The sequence below is a fragment of the Staurois parvus genome, unplaced genomic scaffold, assembly GCF_062004578.1.
Source record: "Staurois parvus isolate SC_StPar_1 unplaced genomic scaffold, SC_StPar_1.0 ptg000358l, whole genome shotgun sequence".
Taxonomy (NCBI): Eukaryota; Metazoa; Chordata; class Amphibia; order Anura; family Ranidae; genus Staurois; species Staurois parvus.
This window is the reverse complement of record NW_028318154.1, coordinates 4,255,144-4,278,058: the sequence shown is the minus strand read 5'-3', so window position 1 is coordinate 4,278,058 and position 22,915 is coordinate 4,255,144. Positions and strand designations below refer to the sequence as shown.

The 22,915-nt window shown below is 43.9% G+C and overlaps 1 protein-coding gene across 3 annotated transcripts in view; it reads right to left on the bottom strand.

The window, feature by feature from the left end:
- The window catches only part of FEM1C (fem-1 homolog C), a 51,055-nt gene extending 39,621 nt beyond the window's left edge, over positions 1-11,434 (bottom strand). Inside the window, exons 1-2 of one of the 3 annotated variants that reach the window (XM_089684843.1) lie at positions 11,276-11,434; positions 5,857-6,577 (exon numbers count right to left, since the gene is read on the bottom strand). In XM_089684843.1, coding sequence (XP_089540969.1) covers positions 5,857-6,400 — 544 coding nt within the window. In that variant the 5' untranslated portion in view covers positions 6,401-6,577; positions 11,276-11,434. Of the gene's footprint in view, positions 1-5,856; positions 6,578-10,979; positions 11,246-11,275 lie in introns of those variants that run through there. The other 2 variants (XM_089684845.1, XM_089684844.1) reach the window with 2 other exon arrangements.
- Between the last annotated feature and the right edge of the window lie 11,481 nt (positions 11,435-22,915).

Genomic DNA, 22,915 nt, shown 5'->3' with positions numbered 1-22,915 from the left:
AAAAGACAAACACAAAAAAAAAAAAACACCTCTCTCTAAAAGCATGTAAAATTGATACAAAGTAAATATAAAGCTTGCATTAGTTCTCATTAAGAGGTACTGAAACCAGTTTGTATCAATATGGGACTATTAGGTCTAGTACAAGCTTACTTTTTTCCCCACATCAGCAAGGGAGAGGAAGGGCTACAACATGTAACCTTACATTTTGCTATTTACTCTAGTTTTTGTTATTTTAAGTACTTCCTGAGGCTCTGGTTGTAGTCAAACCCAAAAGGATGGGGATTCTAGCACATAAAAAGCTCCTTATATTTTGTCAGTCTCACTTCAGCACGGTATCATTTTTTCCAACCTAATAATTAAAAGAAGTCACATATGGCTTTCTGTCCATGAATAAATTGCCTCACTGTCACATGATAGGAAGTCGGTCCTGCTGGGTTCTGATATTTAGTGTGGACCAAGAGCTGACTTTATAGCTTGGAATTTGTGTTGAGTGCACACAGTGAGCACACTTGCAGCACAAACATTGGCTACCAGGGGAAGCATGAGTGTGGTCTGTGGGTGTTAAAGCCCACCCGTTCATCCAGACTCCTATCCGCCCCCCCTTATTATGGTTCCCAAGATCTCCCACTCCTCTTTTGACATACACACACAAGATATCCAATACTGGTAATATTTACCACCAAATGAAAGCCCAATGTGTATAATCCATCCGGATAATATGTCCAGTTTTACTAAAACAATAATAAACACCCACTCTACTAAATGCTGGACAGACTGCAAGCAAACACCCTGGGAAACATCTCTTACAAGTCTGAGTGCCACTCCGTGTACCTTTTTAATATATCCCCTCTACTCCTCCTTTTCATATAACTTTCTTGTGTTCCCAAAATCTCATTTCTTTACCCGTCTGCTCCACCTCAAAACTTGTACATCTCACCCTCACTGCTACCATCTCCCTACTACTGCTCTCCTCCTGCTGATACTTCACTCTCCTGCTGACCCAAACACCAGGACTGGAAGTCATGTGCAGTTGTGTACATCCTGCTCCCATCTTACTTTCCTCACTCCTCTTCTCCTAACCTCTGGGGATATCTCCCCAAACCCTGGTCCTTCACCACCTCGCTCACCCACTAGGCACCTTCCTACCCCCACGAACCGCCGCAACCCCCTCAACCTTATACCTGTCCCCCTCCTCCCTGCATCCACCCCTCCACTCTCGGTTGCAGTCCTGACCGCCCGATCGGTGTGCAACAAGCTCACCGCCATCCATGACCTCTTTATCTCCCACTCTCTCAACCTCCTAGCGGTCACCAAAACTTGGATCCAAGCCACTGACTCCGCCTTCCCTGCGGCACTCTCCTATGGAGGTCTTGTCTGGTCCCATTCACCCAGACCGAGCGGTCGTAGAGGTGGTGGGGTCGGCGTGCTCTTGTCACCGCTGACCACCTTCCAGGTCCTCCCAAACCCCCCCCCTCTTTATCCATCTCTTCCTTCGAGGCCCACTGCATCCGACTCTTCTCTCCCACCCTCCGAGCTCTGAGGAAGGGGGTTCAGCTCCAGAAACGCGTCATTCGCATCATTAGACACAGATGTATTGTGACTGTCTTTGTGGACCACTTATACTGCTTTTAATCACGTTGGTTTGTGAATATATATCCTCTTTTTATTCAATACGCGTTTTACCACGGTAATGCACGATGAGAGTGCACCCTTGTCTGTTCTTTTCCACTAGTGCTCAGATTTCCCGATCTTAGAAGGACTGCACCTCTTCGGTTGGCATTTTGGCATCTTCTTGGTTGTATGAAGACTGGAGCGCTGGTTACATTTGTTTATCTTCTCTCCCACCCCTCTGGGGATTGCAGTAATCGATCGGCCTCCTGGACCTGTATCCCGCTTCCTTGACGACTTTTCCGCCTGGCTGCCCTTCTTCCTCTCCTCTGAGCTACCCACCTTCATCCTTGGAGACTTCAATATCCCTATCAATGTCAACAACCCGGCTACATCCCAACTCCTCCACTTAACCTCTTCTTTTTCACACAGTGCCCACAGTCCTCCACCCACACCGATGGGAACACCCTGGACCTCATTTTCTCCCATCTCTGCACCCTCCACAACCTCACAAACACCCCTTTCCCTCTCTCTGACCACAACCTCATTACGTTCTCCGTCTCCCCGTCCTATAACGCCTCCCCCCCAAACGTCAAACCATCACCAGCCGTAACCTCCACAACCTGAACCTGGCCTCTCTCCACCCTGCAGCTGACCATCTGTATGACAGTATCCTTCCACTGTCATGCCCTGACCTGGCCACTACTGCGTATACCGACTCGCTGTCAGCTGCCTTAGACTCCTTAGCACCCCTAACCACACGTAGCATTAGACCCCGACCGCTTCAACCCTGGCAGAACGACCAAACTAAAAATCTTAAACCACGCAGTCGCGCACTGGAACAATTATGGCGCAAAACCAAATCCCCTCGAGCGTTCTCCCTCTACAAATCTGCCTTCCTCACCTACTCCTCCTCCCTGCCAAACAAGCCTACTTCGTAACCCTCATCAACACCATCTCCACCTGTCCTCGCTGGCTCTTCTCCACTTTCAACTCCCTACTCTCCCCCCCCCCACCCAGTACCTCACTCACTGCCCACGAGATTGCCAATCACATCCAAAATAAGATCGACGCAATCCGTAAGGACATCGCCAATGCTCAACCTACCTCCCCACCTAGCCTCCCTCCCACTATAACCCCATCAACTCTCCCCTCCTCTGACCTCGCAACCGCCCTACCCCCCACCACACCTAACGTCCCGCACACTATAACCTCCCCAACACTCCGCTCCTTCAGCCTTGCTAACACTGAGGAGGTCACTAAGGTCTTCTCAGAAGCCCGCTTCACCACTTGCCCCCTTGACCCTGTCCCCACCCTCCTCCTCCATCCTACGCTCCCTCACCCACATCTTCAATCTCTCCCTCTCTACTGCCGCATTCCCCTCCCCCCTAAAGCACGCGCACATCACCTCCATACTCAAAAAACTCTCCCTGGACCCCACCGACCTGAACAACCTTAGACCCATCTCCCTGTGCCATTTACTTCCAAGCTCCTTGAGCGCTTAGTCTACAATCGCCTAAGCGCCCACCTCACTGACAACAACCTCCTCGATCCACTACAGTCTGGCTTCCGTCCCCTACACTCCACCGAAACCGCCCTACTCAAAATCACTAATGACCTGCTAACCGCCAAAGCTAATGGCCACTACTCAGTCCTCTTACTCCTCGACCTCTCTGCGGCCTTCGACACAGTCGACCACCTCCTCCTCAATAAACTACACTCCCTCGGCATCAGAGACTCTGCTCTCTCCTGGCTCTCTTCCTACCTATCCCAATGCTTCTTCAGCGTTACCTAAAACGCTACCACCTCCCCATCTCTGTTGGGGTCCCCCAAGGCTCTGTCCTCGGGCCCTTTCTCTTCTCCATCTACACCTCCTCTCTCGGCAAACCGATACACTCCCACGGCTTCAACTATCACCTCAACGCTGATAACACGCAAATTTACCTTTCCACCCCTCGCCTCACCCCTTCAGTCTCTGTCCGTATCACCCACCTACTGAACGACATATCAGACTGGATGTCGCTCCATTTCCTCAAATTGAACCTTTCCAAAACAGAGCTCCCGATTTTCCCCCCAGCCCGTGCTCCCCCCCCTCTCCATCACGACCAACAACGCCACCATCAGTCCCACCCCGCAAGCCAAAGTCCTAGGTGTCACTCTAGACTCAGACCTGTCCTTCCAACCCCATGTCCAATCATTGGCAAACTCATGCAGGCTCCACCTCCACGACATCTCCAAAATACGTTCGTTCCTAACCCGACACTACTAAACAACTTGTCCACTCCCTTATTATCTCACGTCTGGACTATTGCAACTCCCTTCTCACCGGCCTACCTCATCGCAGACTATCCCCGCTTCAGTCTATCCTGAACTCAGTGGCCAAACTCATCCACCTTACCAACTGCTCTGCTTCTGCCACCCCCCTCTGTCATTCCCTCCACTGGCTCCCGATTTCCCAACGCATTAAATTCAAACTACTAACACAGACATACAAAGCCATTCATAATGCTGCCCCAAACTACCTCACCGATCTGATACCCAAATACCACCCTACCCGTAATCTTCACTCCTCACAAGACCTCCTACTTTCTAGCTCCCTGGTCTCCACCTCCCACGCCAGACTGCAGGACTTCTCCCATCCTCTGGAGCTCACTACCCCAATCCATCAGACTGTCACCTACCCTCCTCACCTTTAGGCGCACCCTGAAGACCCATCTCTTCAGGGAAGCCTACCCTGCCCTCACCTAACAGCCAATCTCCTCCACTCCTCCTACCACTCCATCCCCCACAGCCACTTCCTCCTGTACCACTATCCCCTCCCTCCTAGATTGTAAGCTCGAAAGAACAGGGCCCTTGAACCCCTCGTGTTTTGTTACTGTATTGTCTCATGTTCTGTCCCCTACTATAATGTACAGCGCTGAGCAAAGATTTTTTAGCGCTATATAAATACTGTATTATAATAATAATAATAAACAAAGTCCAAACCACTTGAGTTGCAAAGCAGCACAACTCAGACTAATATTCTAGTGATTTGTCTGGTGCACTGGCAGCCCATTCAAATGAATGGGGTGGCTTAAAATGGTAGCAAACTATTTTATGCTAGTTTTACCAACAGGCTGCAAGCATGGTTAGTTTACATCTTGTGTCATCCCACTGTCAATACAGGCATGCTGTGCTAGAGAACAGCATGCCTACTTCTTCTGTAGTCTGTGGAAAGCCATGACCCCTCCAGCCACTCATCCTCTAGTACATTCGCCTGGGGAAAGAGGGAATTTATTATGCCGCCAGGTCTGACTGCATGTCATTACTATGGAAACACAGAAGCTCGGCAGCAATGTCATTTACTGCAATGACATCACCCCCCCCCCCTTTCTTGACATGCCCACCAGCAGGTCCATGGATTGCTCATTGAGCTACAGCGATAAAGTAACCTGAAAATTCATTATAGACACACATATCAGGAAACAAAACCTGGATTCCTCTGTAGAATAATGTATTTGTCGTTAGTAAACTTTACAACTGCTTTAACAAATAAACTGATCTAGAAAAACCTACAGCATACAGGCAGTGCAATCAAATCTTCATACACGCTTGCTTACTCAGGGCCAGTAACACATTATGTAGTGATATCAAGAAGAAGATAAAAAAGACTTGAAGGTTTCCAGTAAGCTGCCAATATACACACAAAGAGTGTTCAACACCACCAAAAATCTCAGTCTATGGGTTAGGCTACTCACAGATATTCACAGCATTAGCCCATTCCACTGAGAGGGCAGCACATGAGCAACTTGGTTACATTAAACCCCAGCACACACACAGTGAAAACCCCACACACAAAAAAAAAAAATGTATATATGAATATAAAATGATTGTGCTTGTAATAGCAGCCTTATAGAAATCACAAGAGTAAACCTCTAATTATTAGAACTAGAGAATTTAGACCATCAGGAAAGCTTTCAGTTTTCGTTACTCTCCTCTGCCTATATATATGTGGAAAGACAAATCAAAATCTAAACTGTCTATGAAAACTACCGCAAATATGAGTGGAAGATAATCTGTCAGTCTCACAGTTTGGGGAAAATCAGATCCCTTTATATATGGTTACCTTAATTCACACAAAAGCCAAATACTTCAAAAGGAGCACAGTAGCACGGTTCATGACATTATTACAAAGGAATTATGGAAAATGAGGGATTCCTATTGCTCTATTAACTTAGAAGCTCTTTAATTATCTAGAAGCAAAATTACCTTTTACGCTTTTCCTATTAACATCTGCTCCCTTTTCTAGCAGGAATTGGGCTATCTCTTTATGACCTTTGTAGCAGGAGATCATCAAACAAGTGTGGCCATGACGGTTGGCCACCTCCAAGTCGGCTTTGTGCTCTATTAGATATTTCACAATGTCCAAATGCCCATCAAAGCAGGCAGCTCGCAAAGGCGTAGAGTTGGTGAGGGTTGTGTTGTTCACGGAAGCTCCATGATCCAGTAGTGACTGAACCACTTTAAGGTGGCCGGCTGCAGATGCAGCCCACAGTGGTGGTGCTCCTTCTATGGTCTCCCCATCAAAATTGACAGATCCCCCGATTTCCACAGAGGCACTGCACTGATCCAACAGATAATCTACCATGTCTAGGTGACCATAACGTGCTGCCATTAAAAGAGGTGTTGCCCCATTGGTTTTCTCAGACATCAGCAAAATGACTTCATCTTTGGCCTTGTTTTCCAGCAACTTGGAAAGAAGGCGTAGCTTTCCATCACGGGCAGCATTGAATACTGCAGTCTTGAGATCCATGGTTGTTCTGCTATGACAGTCTTGTGCGAGTCAGAGAAGCCAGATCTATGCAGGATGACAACCGGAATTTTCCAGGAAAGGCACGAGAAAAAAATTAAAAAAAAAAAAAAAAAAAAGAAGAATGAGTTCCACCACGTCTCAAGAGAAGCATAAATATGGGCTCACAAATGCATAACACTGAATAAAGACAAAAGGAGAGAAAGACATGGTTAGTCATTCTACTAGTTAACCTTAGAAACACTTAGCATCACATTAACATTTGTTTTAAAGTGGTAGCAAAGGCGAATACAAATATTCTTAAAAATGTTCCCTTCCCCCCTCATCCTACCTATACTGCATACCCTATGTAAAAAAAAAAAAAAAAAAAAAAAAAAAAAAAAGTCTATACTGCATTCCCTGTATGAAGAAAAAAAAGAAAAAGCTGTACCATTTTTATTCTGATCATGTGATGCAGAAGCTCTGGCTCCCCTGTGTAAGGGAACACTAGGCAACAGTTGTGAATTCCCAAAGACACAACGTCACCTAGTTTCCAATGGCCCAGCCACTGGTGGTGCAGCCGCTCACTGGAGCTGCAGGATCACGTAACTGAATCGGAGCGGATCAAAAATAGGTGACTACGTAGATTTTTTTAAATACAGGTTAGGGGTGTGTTTGTGTGGCGTGGGATGGGGTGTGGTGTAGGAAGGGGTGGGGGGGGTCAACATTTTAAAGAACAGTTAGTATTAGCCTTATCTTCCACTTATGTAAAGTTATGTAACAGAACAGCATTTGGGCTCCATACAAATCTACAGAACGCAGTCACGACTAAAATACTGCAAAACTCTGAAAGCAATGTGTTCAGCTACTTTGTGCTTATCAAAGCATGGTGCTGGCAGCAACTGTCTCATGATTTGTTCCTGCTTCACCACAAGAGCTGGCATAACATACATTTCAAGAATAGAAACCTAACAAATTGAAAAGCAGTATTCAGTAATTTGGAGCAAGCTAGCCTTCCAAACCGCCTTTATACAAACTGCTACATACTCCAAATAATACATCTGTTCAATTAAAAGTGCCCGAATTTAATTTCCATCCCAGTATGGTAGCAATCTACAGTATAAGGGATGGACACAGTAATTCCAACATAATGTCCAATCGTGAGGAGAGAAGGACAACCTCACAAACTTTATCCATCTCTAAACATCATTAACTGGTCTGAATACAAGACAACTGTGGATTTCTATCAGAGAAACAAGGAAAAGCATTCATTGTTGCAATTACCAGATCCTTTTGGCTAAGAGAATCATTCAATAAAACATTGAGAAGAGCCTTTTTATAATTTGAACTTTCATTTTGTACATTTGCAACACTGTTTGTTTTGGCTACTATACTTAGAAGACTTCTCTAAGCAAAACACACAGCTGCAAATAACACTGATCTTAGCATTAGTCACACTCTTTATTCACCGCTTCTGTATTGTTTACATGACAACCAATATGGAACAATTACATAGCTAGCATCGGCACAGGTATGTGTGTTACTACCAGAAGCCGAAAAATAATAAACCTATCATACGAATATTGAGTGCAAGGTTTATGAACAACTTTTTTTAATTATGCAAGCCAACTTAAACCAGAACAGGAGTTTTAGCTACAATGTGTTAGCTTGCAACATTTATGAGAAACACAAGAAAAAAAAAAAAAAAAAAGACACACCTTTTAAAAATGACATGAATATTTCTTATGTAACATTTTTACCTTGGGCATCAATAGAACTATAAATAGAATAAACCCAACTGTCAGGAAAGAGTATGTTGTGAGCTAATAAAGCTTCATAAAAATGTGCTCAATAAATGAATAAATAAAATATAACTGTGTAAACTATGCAAAGAACAACAAAAAAAAACTATTTAGTCATTAAAAATAATGGCTGCACACAGGTACATAGGCTATGTATATGGCTGTGGTGCTGCTAGTGATAACAATACCTTTTATTTTTAAGTAGGTTTTATAAGATTTTTGTACAAACTGAGATGTTAAAGGTTAGAATTATAGATTTTATATACGTTTTCTGTGATGTTACCCCTGTTCTGGAGTTTGTTCTAATAATCCTGGCTGCACCAAGTGGAGGTAAACAAAAACAGACCAAAAAATGCTTACTTGCTGAAAAAAATCTTAAAGTTTTCCTTTTCTGTGTAATAAGAAGGCGGCTGGGGCATTATGTTCACCATATTTAACCCGGTCTGTACTACTGGTACTTTGTAATCAATCTGTCTCCTAATTATACACTGCAAGCTATGCTGACAATACAAGCTGCCTATGTATTTTTCTCTATACATCTGCTCCCAAGACCAAGAATCTAGAAAAGGTAAGAAATATTTTAGGCATGCTGTGTGAATGGGAACACAAACATACAGTGGGGGAGTGGGGGGGGTTCTCCAACTTGACCGCAAAGGTGTAAATATACTTTACAAAAAAATCCTTATTTTGCGGTGACCGATTTGTGAACTGAACAATGTTGACGGAACTGAGGAGAGTGAACTTTGCCCATGCTTATATCTACCAGACTAGGAGCAAAGGGGAAATTATTCACAGTCAGCTAAATGTGACTACCGGCTCTACCGCAAGCCCAGTTATAAACTACTGGCTCTATACTTATATACCATCGGCTCTATCGCGACCCCAGTTATATACCACTGGCTCTGCTGTGACCAGGATAAGTACTACCAGGTTTCCATTACCCGGATTAGTACCATCGGCTTTACCATGATCTGGATAGGTGCTAACAGTTACGTCATGACCAGGACTAGTACTACCAGCTATACCATTACCCAAAACAGTAATACGATCCCTAACTTGGCCCAGATTAGTACTACCAGTTCTCCCATGACCCAGATTATCCACTACCTGCTCTACTATGGATGGATTATATACTACCAGTTCTACATGACCTAGATATATGCTAACGGCTCTTCCATGACCTGGATAGGTACTAACACTTTTCCATGATCAGGATTAGTACGACCAACTCTATGATAACCTGGATAGAGTCTAACAGGTATACCTTGACCAGGACTAGCTATACCATGAGCTGGATAAATACTACCAGCTATTCCATGACTTGTACCAGCAATAAGAAACCTTAAAATGGCCCAGATTAGTACAACCAGCTCTACTATGCTTTAAAATAAATACTACCAGCTCTACTATGGATGGTTTATATACTACTAGCTCTATATGACCTGGATAGGTAATAGCAGCTCTACCATGAGCCAGATTAGTACTGTGACCTGGACTACACACCACCGGCTCTACCATGGCCCAGGTGAGCATTACCAACTCTACTAGCTATACCATGATCTGGATCGGTACTAGCATCTCTTCTATGACCTGGATGAGTAATATGAACCCTAACATGACCCAGATTATATACTACCAGCTCTACCGCAGCCAAGATCATTACCCGCGGCCCGGACCACTGCCCTCGGCCACACCGCGGCCCGCAAACCACTGCCCTCGGCCACACCGCGGCCCACAAACCACTGCCCTCGGCCACACCGCGGCCCGCATCACTATTCTCAGCGCTTCCCCGACCGGGGGAATCAGCACTCTCAGCGCTTCCCCGACCGGGGGAATCAGCACTCTCAGCGCTTCCTTCACTTGGGGGCTCAGCACTCTCAGCTCTTCCTTCACTTGGGGGCTCAGCACTCTCAGCTCTTCCTTCACTTGGGGGCTCAGCACTCTCAGCTCTTCCTTCACTTGGGGGCTCAGCACTCTCAGCTCTTCCTTCACTTGGGGGCTCAGCACTCTCAGCTCTTCCTTCACTTGGGGGCTCAGCACTCTCAGCTCTTCCTTCACTTGGGGGCTCAGCACTCTCAGCTCTTCCTTCACTTGGGGGCTCAGCACTCTCAGCTCTTCTTTCACTTGGGGGCTCAGCACTCTCAGCTCTTCCTTCACTTGGGGGCTCAGCACTCTCAGCTCTTCCTTCACTTGGGGGCTCAGCACTCTCAGCTCTTCCTTCACTTGGGGGCTCAGCACTCTCAGCTCTTCCTTCACTTGGGGGCTCAGCACTCTCAGCTCTTCCTTCACTTGGGGGCTCAGCACTCTCAGCTCTTCCTTCACTTGGGGGCTCAGCACTCTCAGCTCTTCCTTCACTTGGGGGCTCAGCACTCTCAGCTCTTCCTTCACTTGGGGGCTCAGCACTCTCAGCTCTTCCTTCACTTGGGGGCTCAGCACTCTCAGCTCTTCCTTCACTTGGGGGCTCAGCACTCTCAGCTCTTCCTTCACTTGGGGGCTCAGCACTCTCAGCTCTTCCTTCACTTGGGGGCTCAGCACTCTCAGCTCTTCCTCCACTTGGGGGCTCAGCACTCTCAGCTCTTCCTCCACTTGGGGGCTCAGCACTCTCAGCTCTTCCTCCACTTGGGGGCTCAGTACTCTCAGCTCTTCCTTCACTTGGGGGCTCAGTACTCTCAGCTCTTCCTTCACTTGGGGGCTCAGTACTCTCAGTAAGCCCCGTATGACGGACCCGTTCCCCAACATTGTGATAATACACAGGACACCACAGCGGACACGGATTCGTCAGAAAGTTGAACAAACGTTACCCCTCCCCGGCAGCCATTGTCCCGGCCGTCCAGTGAAGACTCTTTGTGGAGAGCTCAGGAATCCGGGGAGCACTATGGCGGCTCCTAGAAGTGAACTTCCTCACCCACCGCCCCGTCTACACTGAGCTCTGCCCTCTACAGCCCTCGTACGACTGCCAGGCTGAGGCGGGGAGCTGTAGTCGTGGAATCCACACTGGAGAGTACACCTCCCCTATAGAAGAGACACGGTGTAGGCGGAAGCAGCCGGTCCCCCTGTCCCCAGCAGACATAGGCGGACACAGCCGAAGAGACATTACCGCGGCCATGGTTGCTGCCTGTAGCCCCGGCTCTCCCCCCCACGTCACCGCGTTCTCCGATCCAGCCTGCGCCAAGCCGCGGCCGGTGTGACGGTTGCAGGCGGGGCTCCCCTCCGTCTGATAGCAGGCACACCTAACCTGCTAGCCTCCGTTAGCTACTAACAGAACTGTCCATAGCCAATGAATGACGGAAGGCGTGGCAGGGGAATGAATCGCGCACATTCGTCGAGCGTATGCTGACGTAGCCGCGTCTCATGTTTGGTTGAGATGACAGCTGCGTCGAGTGTTTGGGCGGAGGGAGACGACAATGGTGTGGGCGGGGCACGGGGGAGGTCCCTGACTGGAGTTCTGGAATGTAGGGACTGAGTGTGTCAGGAGCTCCTAGATTGGTAGAATGTTCTATGTGTGTTGCTAGTTCACCTCAGGGCTCTTGATAGACTGGGTATACCTGAAGTACACTGTATTGCCAAAAGTATTGGGACACCCCTCCAAACCATTGGATTCAATCCCCTCCATGGCCACAGGTGTATAAAATCAAGCTCCTAGGCATGCAGACTACTTCTACAAACATTTGTGAAAGAATGGGTCGCTCTCAGGAGCTCAGTGAATTCACGCGTGGTACTGTGATAGGTTGTCACCTGGGCATTAGGCCCATCCATTAAATTTCTTTGCTACTAAATATTCCACGGTCAACTGTTAGTGGTAATATAACAAAGTGGAAGCAACTGGGAACAACAGCAACTCAGCCACGAAGTGGTAGGCCATATAAAATGAAAGGGGGTCAGCTCATGCCGAAGCACACAGTGAGCAGAAGTTGCCAACTGCAGAGTCAATAGCTAAAGTCCTCCAAACTTCACGTGGCCTTCAGATTAGCACAACAACAGTGCATAGAGAGCTTCATGGAATAGGTTTCCATGGCCAAGCAGCTGCATCCAAGCCTTACATCATCAAGTGTAATACAAAGTGTCGGATGCAGTGGTGTAAAGCACGCCGCCACTGGACTCTAGAGCAGTGGAAACATGTTCTCTGAAGTGACCAATCATGCTCCACTTGTAATCCGACGGACATGTCTGGGTTTGGTTTTGCTTGAAGAACAGTCCTTGCCTGACTGCATTGTGCCAAGTGTAAAGTTTGGTGGAGGGGGGATTATGGTGTGGGGTTGTTTTTCAGGGGTTGGGCTTGGCCCCTTAGTTCCAGTGAAGGGAACCCTTAAGGCGTAAGCATACCAAGACATTTTGGACAATTTCCTGCTCCCATCTTTGTGGGAACAGTTTGGGGATGGCCCCTTCCTATCCCAACATGACTGCACACCAGTGCACAAAGCAAGGTCCATAAAGACATGGATGAGCGAGTTTGGGTAGAGGAACTTGACTGGCCTGCACAGAGTCCAGACCTCAACCCGATAGAACACCTTTGGGATGAATTAGAGCGGAGACTGCAAGCCAGGTCTTCTCATCCAACATCAGTGCCCAAGCTCACAAATGTACTTCTGGTAGAATGGTCAAACATTCCCATAGACACACTCCTAAACCTTGTGGACAGCCTTCCCAGAAGAGATGAATCTGTTATAGCTGAAAAGGGTGGGCCAACTCAATACTGAACCCTACGGACTAGGATACCATTAAAGTTCATGTACGTGTAAAGGCAGGCGTCCCAATATATTGTTTGCAAAGGGGCTCATGTATCCGGATCATGATCTGTCTGGGGGGGGGTCATAGTTTATGAAAGCCAGTTGTAATGGGACCTCAAGGGCACTGGTCTTTTAGCACTGATGTATGAGATGCTGGCATTTTGGTGTCAGCAAAAGGCACAGGTGCACCATCCAAACACTGGCAACAGCCTGCAAAGCTTCAGGGACAAGTACCTGAATTGTTTGTGTTCCTGGGCACGTTCCGCCGCAAGGGCACGTTCGCGATTTGGAATCACAGCTAAACACGTGGTACACATTTGGGTGCCATTAATTTGCCAAGATTGTCAGAAATGCAGCAAAACACACATTTATAAAATTGCACGAAGCTTATCGCCTAAAAAGGTGCATGAGCTTCCACTGCTTGAAAAACATGCATAGGACAGCCCATTCAAGTGAATAGGCTGCGCTATGCGTGACTCACATGAATATTGCGCACACAAAATTAAGAATGGGAATAATTGTCCCCACTATGTGATATGTGAATGGGGCCTAAATGTTAGAATCTTTAAGTGCACCATCAAGGCACAGCAGCTGACACACTCTCATAGAGTTTACAGACTGCGAGGCTGGATGATGCGCCTGTGCCAAGTGTCCACACCAAAGTGCTGGGATCTAATAAATGGGGCTAAAAGGCAAGTGTGCATGAGGCCTTAGGATGATATCCCAGCTTTATATCCACACAGATAGCACCAGCACTTTAACAGCTTGCTGCCCAACATACAGTGCCTTGAAAAAGACACATATAAAAAAATGGAAACCGCATTGGGAAAACACATAAACTGCAACCTGCATAGGTGTGAAACAGGCCCTGGTCCTGTTAATTTTAGAGCCAGCAATCTGCTTTCCAATATAGGTGATTTAATACGCTTTGCAGACACCCAATCACTTTTACCAAGCTCAAAAAAGCCTCTCACCTGCCACCATTCCACCAGAAAGCCCAGGACTGCTGCAAGCGGTTTGGTTGGCTGCCCAGAAAGGAGGTGAAGGAACATCCAGTCCCCCATCTCCTCTATGATTAATTAAGCAAGGATTTTGTCACTTTCAGTTTCAGAGCTGTCATACCCTGGCCAGTTCAGTCAGTGAAGGAGCTGATCAAAGAGATCTGTGTTTGATCAGATGTTTTGAAGGGCAGAGGAGATATAAAGAGTACCTGTCACTGCCCAAAGTGGTCACTAGGGGTCTTTTTCACCCCTTGTGATAACAATAAAGTTAAATGAAAAAAAATTAAAAAAGTATAAAAGTAAAATTTAAATAAAAAAAAAATGTAAAAGCACGCCCGTCCCCCCATGCTCACAGGCAAAAGTGCATGTAGGTCCCACACACATATGTAAACGGTGATTGCACCACACGTGAGGTATTGCACCAGACGTCAAAGTGAGAGCAATAATTCTAGCAGTATATCTCACATGTAACTCTAAACTGATATCATGCAAAGGCTGTTAAAGCATCACCTGTGGACAATTTTAGGCACTTTAGTTTTTTTGCCATTTCACAAGTGCAACAAATTTATACCTTGACATTTTTGGTATCTATTTACTGGGTGCAACATCATCTTTTATATTTTTCCAAATAATTTAGGTATTATATTGGTGTTTTGTGTGCACTAAATTTCCTTTAACTGTATCTTTTTCTGCAAATTTGCATTTGATAATGGCTGCACAAAAAAGTTGCAACAACCACCATTTTATTCTTCAGAGGCTCTGCTTTCGGAAAATATGTAATGTTTGTGGGTTCTAAGTCATCATCTAGCAAAAATAAATGTTGAATTTAACATGTACATGAAAAATGTCAAAATTGGCCCGGTAGGCAAGCAGTTAAAGAGGAACTTCATACCGCAGTGCAATTTTATTTTAATCTTCTCTTATCTTTTTATCATCAGATTACATACTCTGAAGTCTTTTGGATCTGGCTTTGTCCTGTTGCAGTCTGCTGATCATCCACCATAAACCGGATCCTGCACCACCATCTTCTTCAGTGACATCATTAGGGGGCTGCTGTCTCTTCTAGGTCCTTGCTGATGATGTGTATGTACTCCTGTGTGTAATTAGGGGGCCAGCTGCAAGAAACAGGAAGAGCCACCTGGCCCCTGGTGACACATATACATAGTACAGTAATCTTGCGATTAGGGACCTAGGGTGTGGGTATTTTCGGAGGCTGTGGGCCAGGGGGATATTATTCTTGCCTAGGTGAAAATCCCAGGAGATGTCCTACCCAAAAAGTGTATATTAGGATGAAATAAAAAGGCTAACAGTGAGACCGGGAGTGGGAGGATTGCTAAGCAGTTGGGGAGGATGAAGGTCTGCTTTAACCTCTTCAATACCGGACACTTGCACCCTCTTTTTGCCCAGACAAATTTTCAGCTTGCAGCACTGTCGAACTTTGTATGACATGCAACACTGAACCCATATGAAATTATTATAATTTTTTTTCACACAAATAGTGCTTTCTTTTGATGGTATTTAAACACCACTGGATTTTTTTATTTCTTGCTAAATAAACAAAAAGAGACTGAAAATTTTGAAAAATCTCCCCACATTTTTCTTTGTTTCTGTAATAAAATTTAGCAAATAAATATTTCTTGATAAATTTAGGCTAAATGTATTCTGCTACATTTCTTTCGTGAAAATAACCCAAATCAGTGTTTATTATTTGGTATAGGAAAGGTATACAGTCCACAAACTATGGTGTTTGTGTATATTCCTAGATTGTAAGCTCGTAAGAGTAGGGCCCTCTTACCCCTCGTACGTTGTTTGTTGTTGTTGTACTGTGCCATGTATTGTCCCCCCTATTGTACAGCGCTGAGCAAACCCTTTGGCGCTATATAAACTCGTAGTAATAATAATAATAATAATATATATATATATATATAAATATATATATATCAGTTCATCGGGATCGATCGATATATATATATATATATATGAAAATCGATCACTTCTCATTTCTTGAGGCCCAAAAATGTCAGGACAGCATAAATACCCCCCAAATTACCCATTTTTGGAAAGTAGACACTCCAAGGTATTAAGTAAGAGGCATGGCGAGTTTTTAGAAGTTGTAATTATTTTGGAATAGTTTTTTTGAAAATGAAGACATTAAAGAAAATATTTTTAATTTTGTTTACATACTATCACCAGTTCAGTACAGCATAATCCTATACCTGATGTGGTGGTGATCAGGAACACTGACTGGTGATAGTATGTAAAAACAAAACAAAAACAAAAAACATTTTTTAAAAAATGTTTTTCTTTTTTATTACGATTTACGATTTTTTTTTAAAACACTGTGACTAGAGCACCATAATGTTACCATAGTAACATTGTACTACTCTGGGTAAGTAATCAGGACTTTTTTTTTCTTTTACACATTATGATTACTTATACAATTGAATTTCATTAATATGAGCAACCATTTTTACTAGATGAAATTGATTCATTCAGTTTGTGTTGTTGTGATTAGCTGTGATTGACCACATGGCACATGGCTAATCACATGGCACGTATGGGCGGTGATTGGCCCTGTCTGTACTATGTGATCACTGTAACCAATCACAGCTAGCAACAAAATTGTACACAATGAATGGCATGAATCAATTCCGGTTCAAATGTATGCAGATTATATGTGGTTTCGACGGCATTCAATCCGCATGATGTGAAATAACATTGCTTCCTATGGTGCCTGTTCACATTTGTCTGGTGCAATGGTGGTGCAGATTGGTTTTAAAAAGAGTCATATACCATTTCTGAGCAGTGCCTTTCATTTCAGGTGCAGATTACTGGCTATTGACTTCTATTGGAACTGTTTCTAAAACGCATATGTGAACAGGATAAAATCCTGAGCTAATCCTGACCTGAACCGCTGAACAACTATTGTATCAATTAGCTGTGAAACCTGAGCTTCAGTCTGCACCGCACATGTGTGAATCAGCTCTTAAAGGCCTTCATTGTTTTCAATTGTCATGTAATTGGTCATAGCAATCACCTGGCACTGGCAGCGGCCGGTGCAATGATCTGTTATCGGTAGTTGTCCAGTGGACACAGCCAGTGACAGATCTCACTGCAGTGGCTCAACACGTGAGGCACGTTCCGGGAGGACATCATATGACGGCCACCTGGACTGACAAAAGTCCCATTGTACAATAGGCTGGGGAGTGGTTAAAGCAGAAATAAAGATGATTTATTTTTTTCATTTTGGATAGGGTAAGGGAGGGTTACAACACCTGCCAGTTTTTTACATCTGTGTCCCATTGGGTAGAATTGCCCTCTATTCATGTTCTGGTGCCAACTCAAAATTTAGGATTTTCTTTTGCTGTCAGTTATGCCAGTCACCAAGATAAATATAGAGGAGGAATCTCCTTATTAGAGACACAGACAGCAATAAAAATTTGCAATAAAGACAAAATCAGCACACCAATAAGTAGATGCTGAGGTAGAATATACTAAAGTCTCTTAACAGCAGAAAAGTTACATCAATAGTAATATGGTACTTCATGAAATCCTGCTTCAGACTCGAGTTGGTTTGCTGGTTTTCTCTTCTCTGCTGGATTTTGTATAGTGCCACCATAAAGCCGTACACCGCTTCTTCACCCCTATGGATGTCTGTGTGGCATGGTTTGATGAGTTGTTAGGCCTCGTTCACACAGGGTGCACTACACCATACAGTGTATGGTGTGCAGAGAGTGTGTGTTTGGGGCTGTGCACCCACATGGATGTCAGATTGAAAGCATCTGCTGTGTCCATACAGCTTCTGTGTCCCAATTGGCATCAATATGACTGCTTGTATTGGGTTGCATGAAACATCTGTGCATCCCTGTGCAGATAAACATGGGCATATGGCATATGGTGTAGTACAGGTGCAGTATGGTTTTGCCTGTGCAAATGAGGCCTAATCATAAGGTTGTGACCATTACCTTCACCTCCAGTGATTGATCCAAATCGGAGGCATCACCACAGGTGACACAGCACTCCACTGCTACTAGTAACCAATTACTAGTGGGACAGCACACTGAGGACAATTCTGGTATCCACAGCTTTAAAGCGGTATTAAACCCAAAAACAAAAAAAGTAACATGTTGCAGCTTACCAATTATAGCTGTGGCAGCTGCATTCATTTTATTTTTTAGGGGTTTTTTTCCCCCTCTCTTTTTACCTGGTGATCTGGCCAATAACACCCTGTCTGTATTGGTTGCCTACACTCTGGATTGAGGAACTACAAAGACACCTTTGCACAAGTCTGGGGAAGGGGGTGATGTTAGTTGTACTAGCAGATTTAGATACACTAACAAATTGAAGCTAGACTCTAAAAAAGAAAACCAGTACAGCCACCACCAGGGCCGGTGCTTTCACTAGGCAGCCACCTAGGGCACACTGCCACCGAGGGGCGACTGGGTACAGCACAGGCCAGCACTTTCTCTGTGTGGCATATGGACCTCTTGTATGTATTTTTCATTTCTCTGCAGAGTTCCCCTCTCCTCATACATAGGGAATGATGAGGGAATGATGGTATCTTTACTCTTCATATACAAAATCAGTAATCCATGTAGCAGTGAAATGTTGATGAAAAGTGATGACATTAGCACAGGACCCCAGGTGGTTAGCAGTCTCTGATTGGAGGATCAGTCCGTACATCTCCAGTACACACACTGGCACACACGATCCTCCAGCTGTAACAGGTAGGCGGCTAGTGATTGAATGGGGCATGTCCAGTGCTGGCTTCACCTTCTGCTACACAGATGGAGCCAATCAATAGGTAGGGGTGTGCTCTCGTTGCAGGGTTAACCCCATGTGAGCAGGATGATCGGTGCCCAGCAGTGCCACCCATCAGGGTCACCCGTCAATGCCACCAGTTAGTGCCTCCAGTCAGTGCCCATCAGTGCTGCATGTCAGTGCAGCATCATTAGTGCCTCCTCATCAATACTAACCTATCAGTGCCCATCAGTGCTGCCTATTAGTGCCGCCTCATCAGTGCCCATCAGTACTGCCTATTAGTAACTATCAGTGCTGCCTATCAGTGCAGCCTCATCAACACATTTCAGTGAAGGAGAAAATGTACCCGTTTGCAAAATTTTATAATAGAAACAAAGAAAAAACGTGTCTTTTCAGATTTGCTCTTTTTTCGTTAATAGTGCAAAAAATAAAAAACCCAGTGGTGATCAAATACCACCAAAGAAATCTCTATTTGTGTGAAAAAAATTATAAAAATTTCCAACGGGTACAGTGTTGCATGACTGCGCAATTGTCATTCAAAGTGCAATAGCGCTCAAAGCTGAAAATTAATTTGGGCTAGAAGGGAGTAAAAGTGCCTGGTAGGCAAGTGGTTAATATATCCCCTGTACCTTTCCAAAATCTGAAACCTGAACATTTAAAGTAAAAGTAAAGGCAATACATTTCTTTGTTTGATTTGAATAGAGTGCAGACGGATTAGAATCCCTAGTCCATTGTTATTGCTGTCTGTGCTCCATTAGAGAGATTCACCCCCTCTATTTGTCTTGTATTTACCATTATCATTGAAAATGAAAGTAAAAGAAAATCCAAAAGTCGGGATTTATATAAGTGAGATTGGACCTGGTACTGGAGAACCAAAAGTTAAACAATGTTATAAGTAAAAAAAGTTGGAGGCAGCTGATACAGCATGGCTTCCACTTACGCCGAAAGCAAGAAACAGATATATAACTCTTAATTGGTTATATTTAGAGATAAACACAAAGCTGCCATTAGAAAATATAGAAAAATCTTTGTAGTGATAGCATTCTCAGCTGATTTGAGCGTTTTATCTCCCTTAAGGATGTCTCAACAGATAATTATCAGAGGGAATTGCTCAGTGTCTGGTTCTATCATTCTCTGATAATCCCAGAGAAACATTTATCTTGTACATCAAGTTTCTAAAAAAATTCTGTTTTTTAAACAAGCAATCTTACACCTTTACATCTAAAAATGTTTCTGATTCACCAGATACCCATATGCAGTATGTAACAGCAATATGTGATACAACTGGCATTTCAGTACTGTGTGATTATTAAAGGGGAAGGCTTCATGCATTATTAAGGCATTACATTTTCCTTTTGGATTTAAGACATAACTTACAAATCCAGGTATTAAATGATAAGTTAAGTTTCACAAAAAAGTCATAATTGTACTCCCTGCCTTCCTTATTACTTTCTTTATGCAAACATACAGTGGGTAAAATAAGTATTGAACACATCTCCAATTTTCTCAGCAAATATATTTCTAAAGGTGCTATTGACATGACATTTTCACAACATGTGGGTAACAGCTCTTGCAATCCATACATACAAAGAAACCAAAACAAATATGTTTAGGAATTATGTTATGTGTAATAAAATGGAATGACACAGGGAAAAGGTATTAAACACGCTAACTGACATTTAATTAATACTTTATACAAAATCCTTTGTTTGTAATCAGCTTCAAGACGCCTCCTGTATGTAGAAACTAGTTGCATGTATTGCTCAGGTTTGATTTTTGCCCATTCTTCCACACTGTCTTCAAATCTTCTTGTCCTCTTCTATGAACTCTGATCTTTAGTTCTTTCCATACATTTTTTGTTGGGTCCAAGTCAGGTGATTGGCTGGCCCATTCTAGCAGCTTTACGTTCATTCTTGAAAACCAATTGAGAGTTTCCTTGGCTTTGTGTTTGGGATCATTGTCTTGCTGAAATGTCCACCCTTGTTTCATCTTCATCATCCTGGTAGATGACAGCAGATTTTTATCAATAATGTCTTGGTACATTCAACATTCCTTCATTGTCTTTCTGAAGCTCTCCACAAGTGGTCATTGGCTCTTGGACAATTCTTATGATAATTATTTTCACTCTTTTCAAATCTTGTGAGGAGCACCTGGTAGTGGCCTGTTTATGGCCGGTTTATTCCACTTCCAGATTATGGGAAAAATGGTGACAAGTTCAGTACTTAATTTTACCCGCTGTAAACTTTGGATGGAAACTAAACAGAAAGCATATATAACATTAGATGTTAACCACTTGCCCTTCGAAAGACTTACCCCCCTTAATGACCAGGCCATTTTTTGCTCTTCGGCACTGCGCTATTTCAACTGGTAATTGCACAGTCATGTACCCAAAAAAAAAGTATGTCCTTTTTTTTAACACAAACAGAGCTTTCTTTTGGTGGTATTTGATCTCCACTGGGTTTTTTGTATTTTTTGTGTGATATAAAGGAAAAAAGACCGACATTTAAAAAAAACAATTTCTATTTTCTGTTATAAAAAAATATCCAATAAACTCAAAGTTAGTCATAAATTTAGGCCAAAATGTAGTCATAAATTTAGGCCAAAATGTAGTCATAAATTTAGGCCAAAATGTATTCTGCTACATATCTTTTTTAGAAATAATCCCAATAAGTGTATATTCATTTGTTTGTGTGAAAGTTATAGCGTCTACAAACTATGGCATATATATATTGGAATTTAAGCAGCTTTTACTTTCTGACTGCCTATCACATTTGCTGAGGTGCTAAAATGCCAGGATAGCACAAAAACACCCCAAATTACCCCTTTCCAGAAAGTAGACACCCTAAGCTATCTGCTGAGAGGCATGTTGAGTCCATGGAAGATTTTTTTTTCCATAAGTTTTTGGAAAATGACAAAAAAAACTTTTTTTTTTTACACTAAGTTGTCATTTAAATGATATATTGCTCACACATGCTATGGGTATATGTTTTACACCCAAAAATATATTCTGCTACATCTGTTGAGTATGGGGATACCACATGTGAGAGACATTTTGGCAGCTTAGCCACATACAGGAGCCCAAAATCCAATGACCCGTTTGAATGCCTGATTGGATGTAAATTCCTCATTTTACTTCCTCACTTTTTGGAAATAAGACACCACAAGCTATTTACTGAGAAGCATGTTGAGTCAATGCAAGATATTTGTTTTAACCACAAGTTTTTGGAATATGGAAAAAAAAAATTACACAAATTTGTCAATTAAATGATATATTGCTCACCCATGACATGGGTATATGTGGAATTACACCCCAAAATATATTTTGCTACTTCTCCCAAATATGGGGATACCACAGGTGTGAGACTTTTTAGGAGCCTAGCTGCGTACAAGAGCCCGAAATGCAATGACCCCTTTGAGAGCCTGAAGGTGCGTAATTTCCTCATTTCATATCCTCACTACCTATCATAGTTTCAGAGGCTCTAAAATTCCAGAATAGCTCAAAACCCCACCATCAGGAGCTCTGGTGAATATTGGTTAGTGCTTAGACCCCACACCTCAGATGAGCCTGCATCATTTCCCAGGGTGACCTGCTTGTTTACCTATCCTGTTGGTTGGTCTGCTGCTATAGCTACTGGTCTCTGATCTTGACCTTGACAATGGGACTCACCAAGTGATACCGCAGTGCTGGTATAAAAAAAGACCAGGATATACTAGGTTGCTGGTGCTTGCCAGTTCACCAAAAGGTAGTGAGGCACTAGTACCAGCACTCAGGGACCTAAAATGAACCTCTTCTTCATTGTCTGAGCTACCTGTCGAGGTGCCACTGCTTTCTACAGGTTCTTATTCTGAGACAGATTCTGTCAGAGAGGCTTCCCCTTCGCTCTCATCTGACATGCTCAGAATCCTGAAGACCTCTTCACTAGTGTACCTTTTTTGGGACATTTTGGGCTCTAAACCTAGTGCGATTCACGGCAAATAGGGAACCTGGCTACCAATAAAATTCAACTGCTAGTGCTAGCAGAGATCAGACTTGATTCTGCTATCACTAAGGTTTTGTGTACAATGTATCACAGGTGACAGTGATCAGAAATTACACTAACACTGCACTACTTGTTAGAGGTGGTGTCAGGGCAGGGCTGTGGAACGGACAGGTAGGCCTAGTGGCAGGGTAACGCACTGGCTGACGACAACCACCACCAACAGACCGAAGTCCCTCAGGGCGCGGAGTCTAAGTCCCAGGCTGCCCTT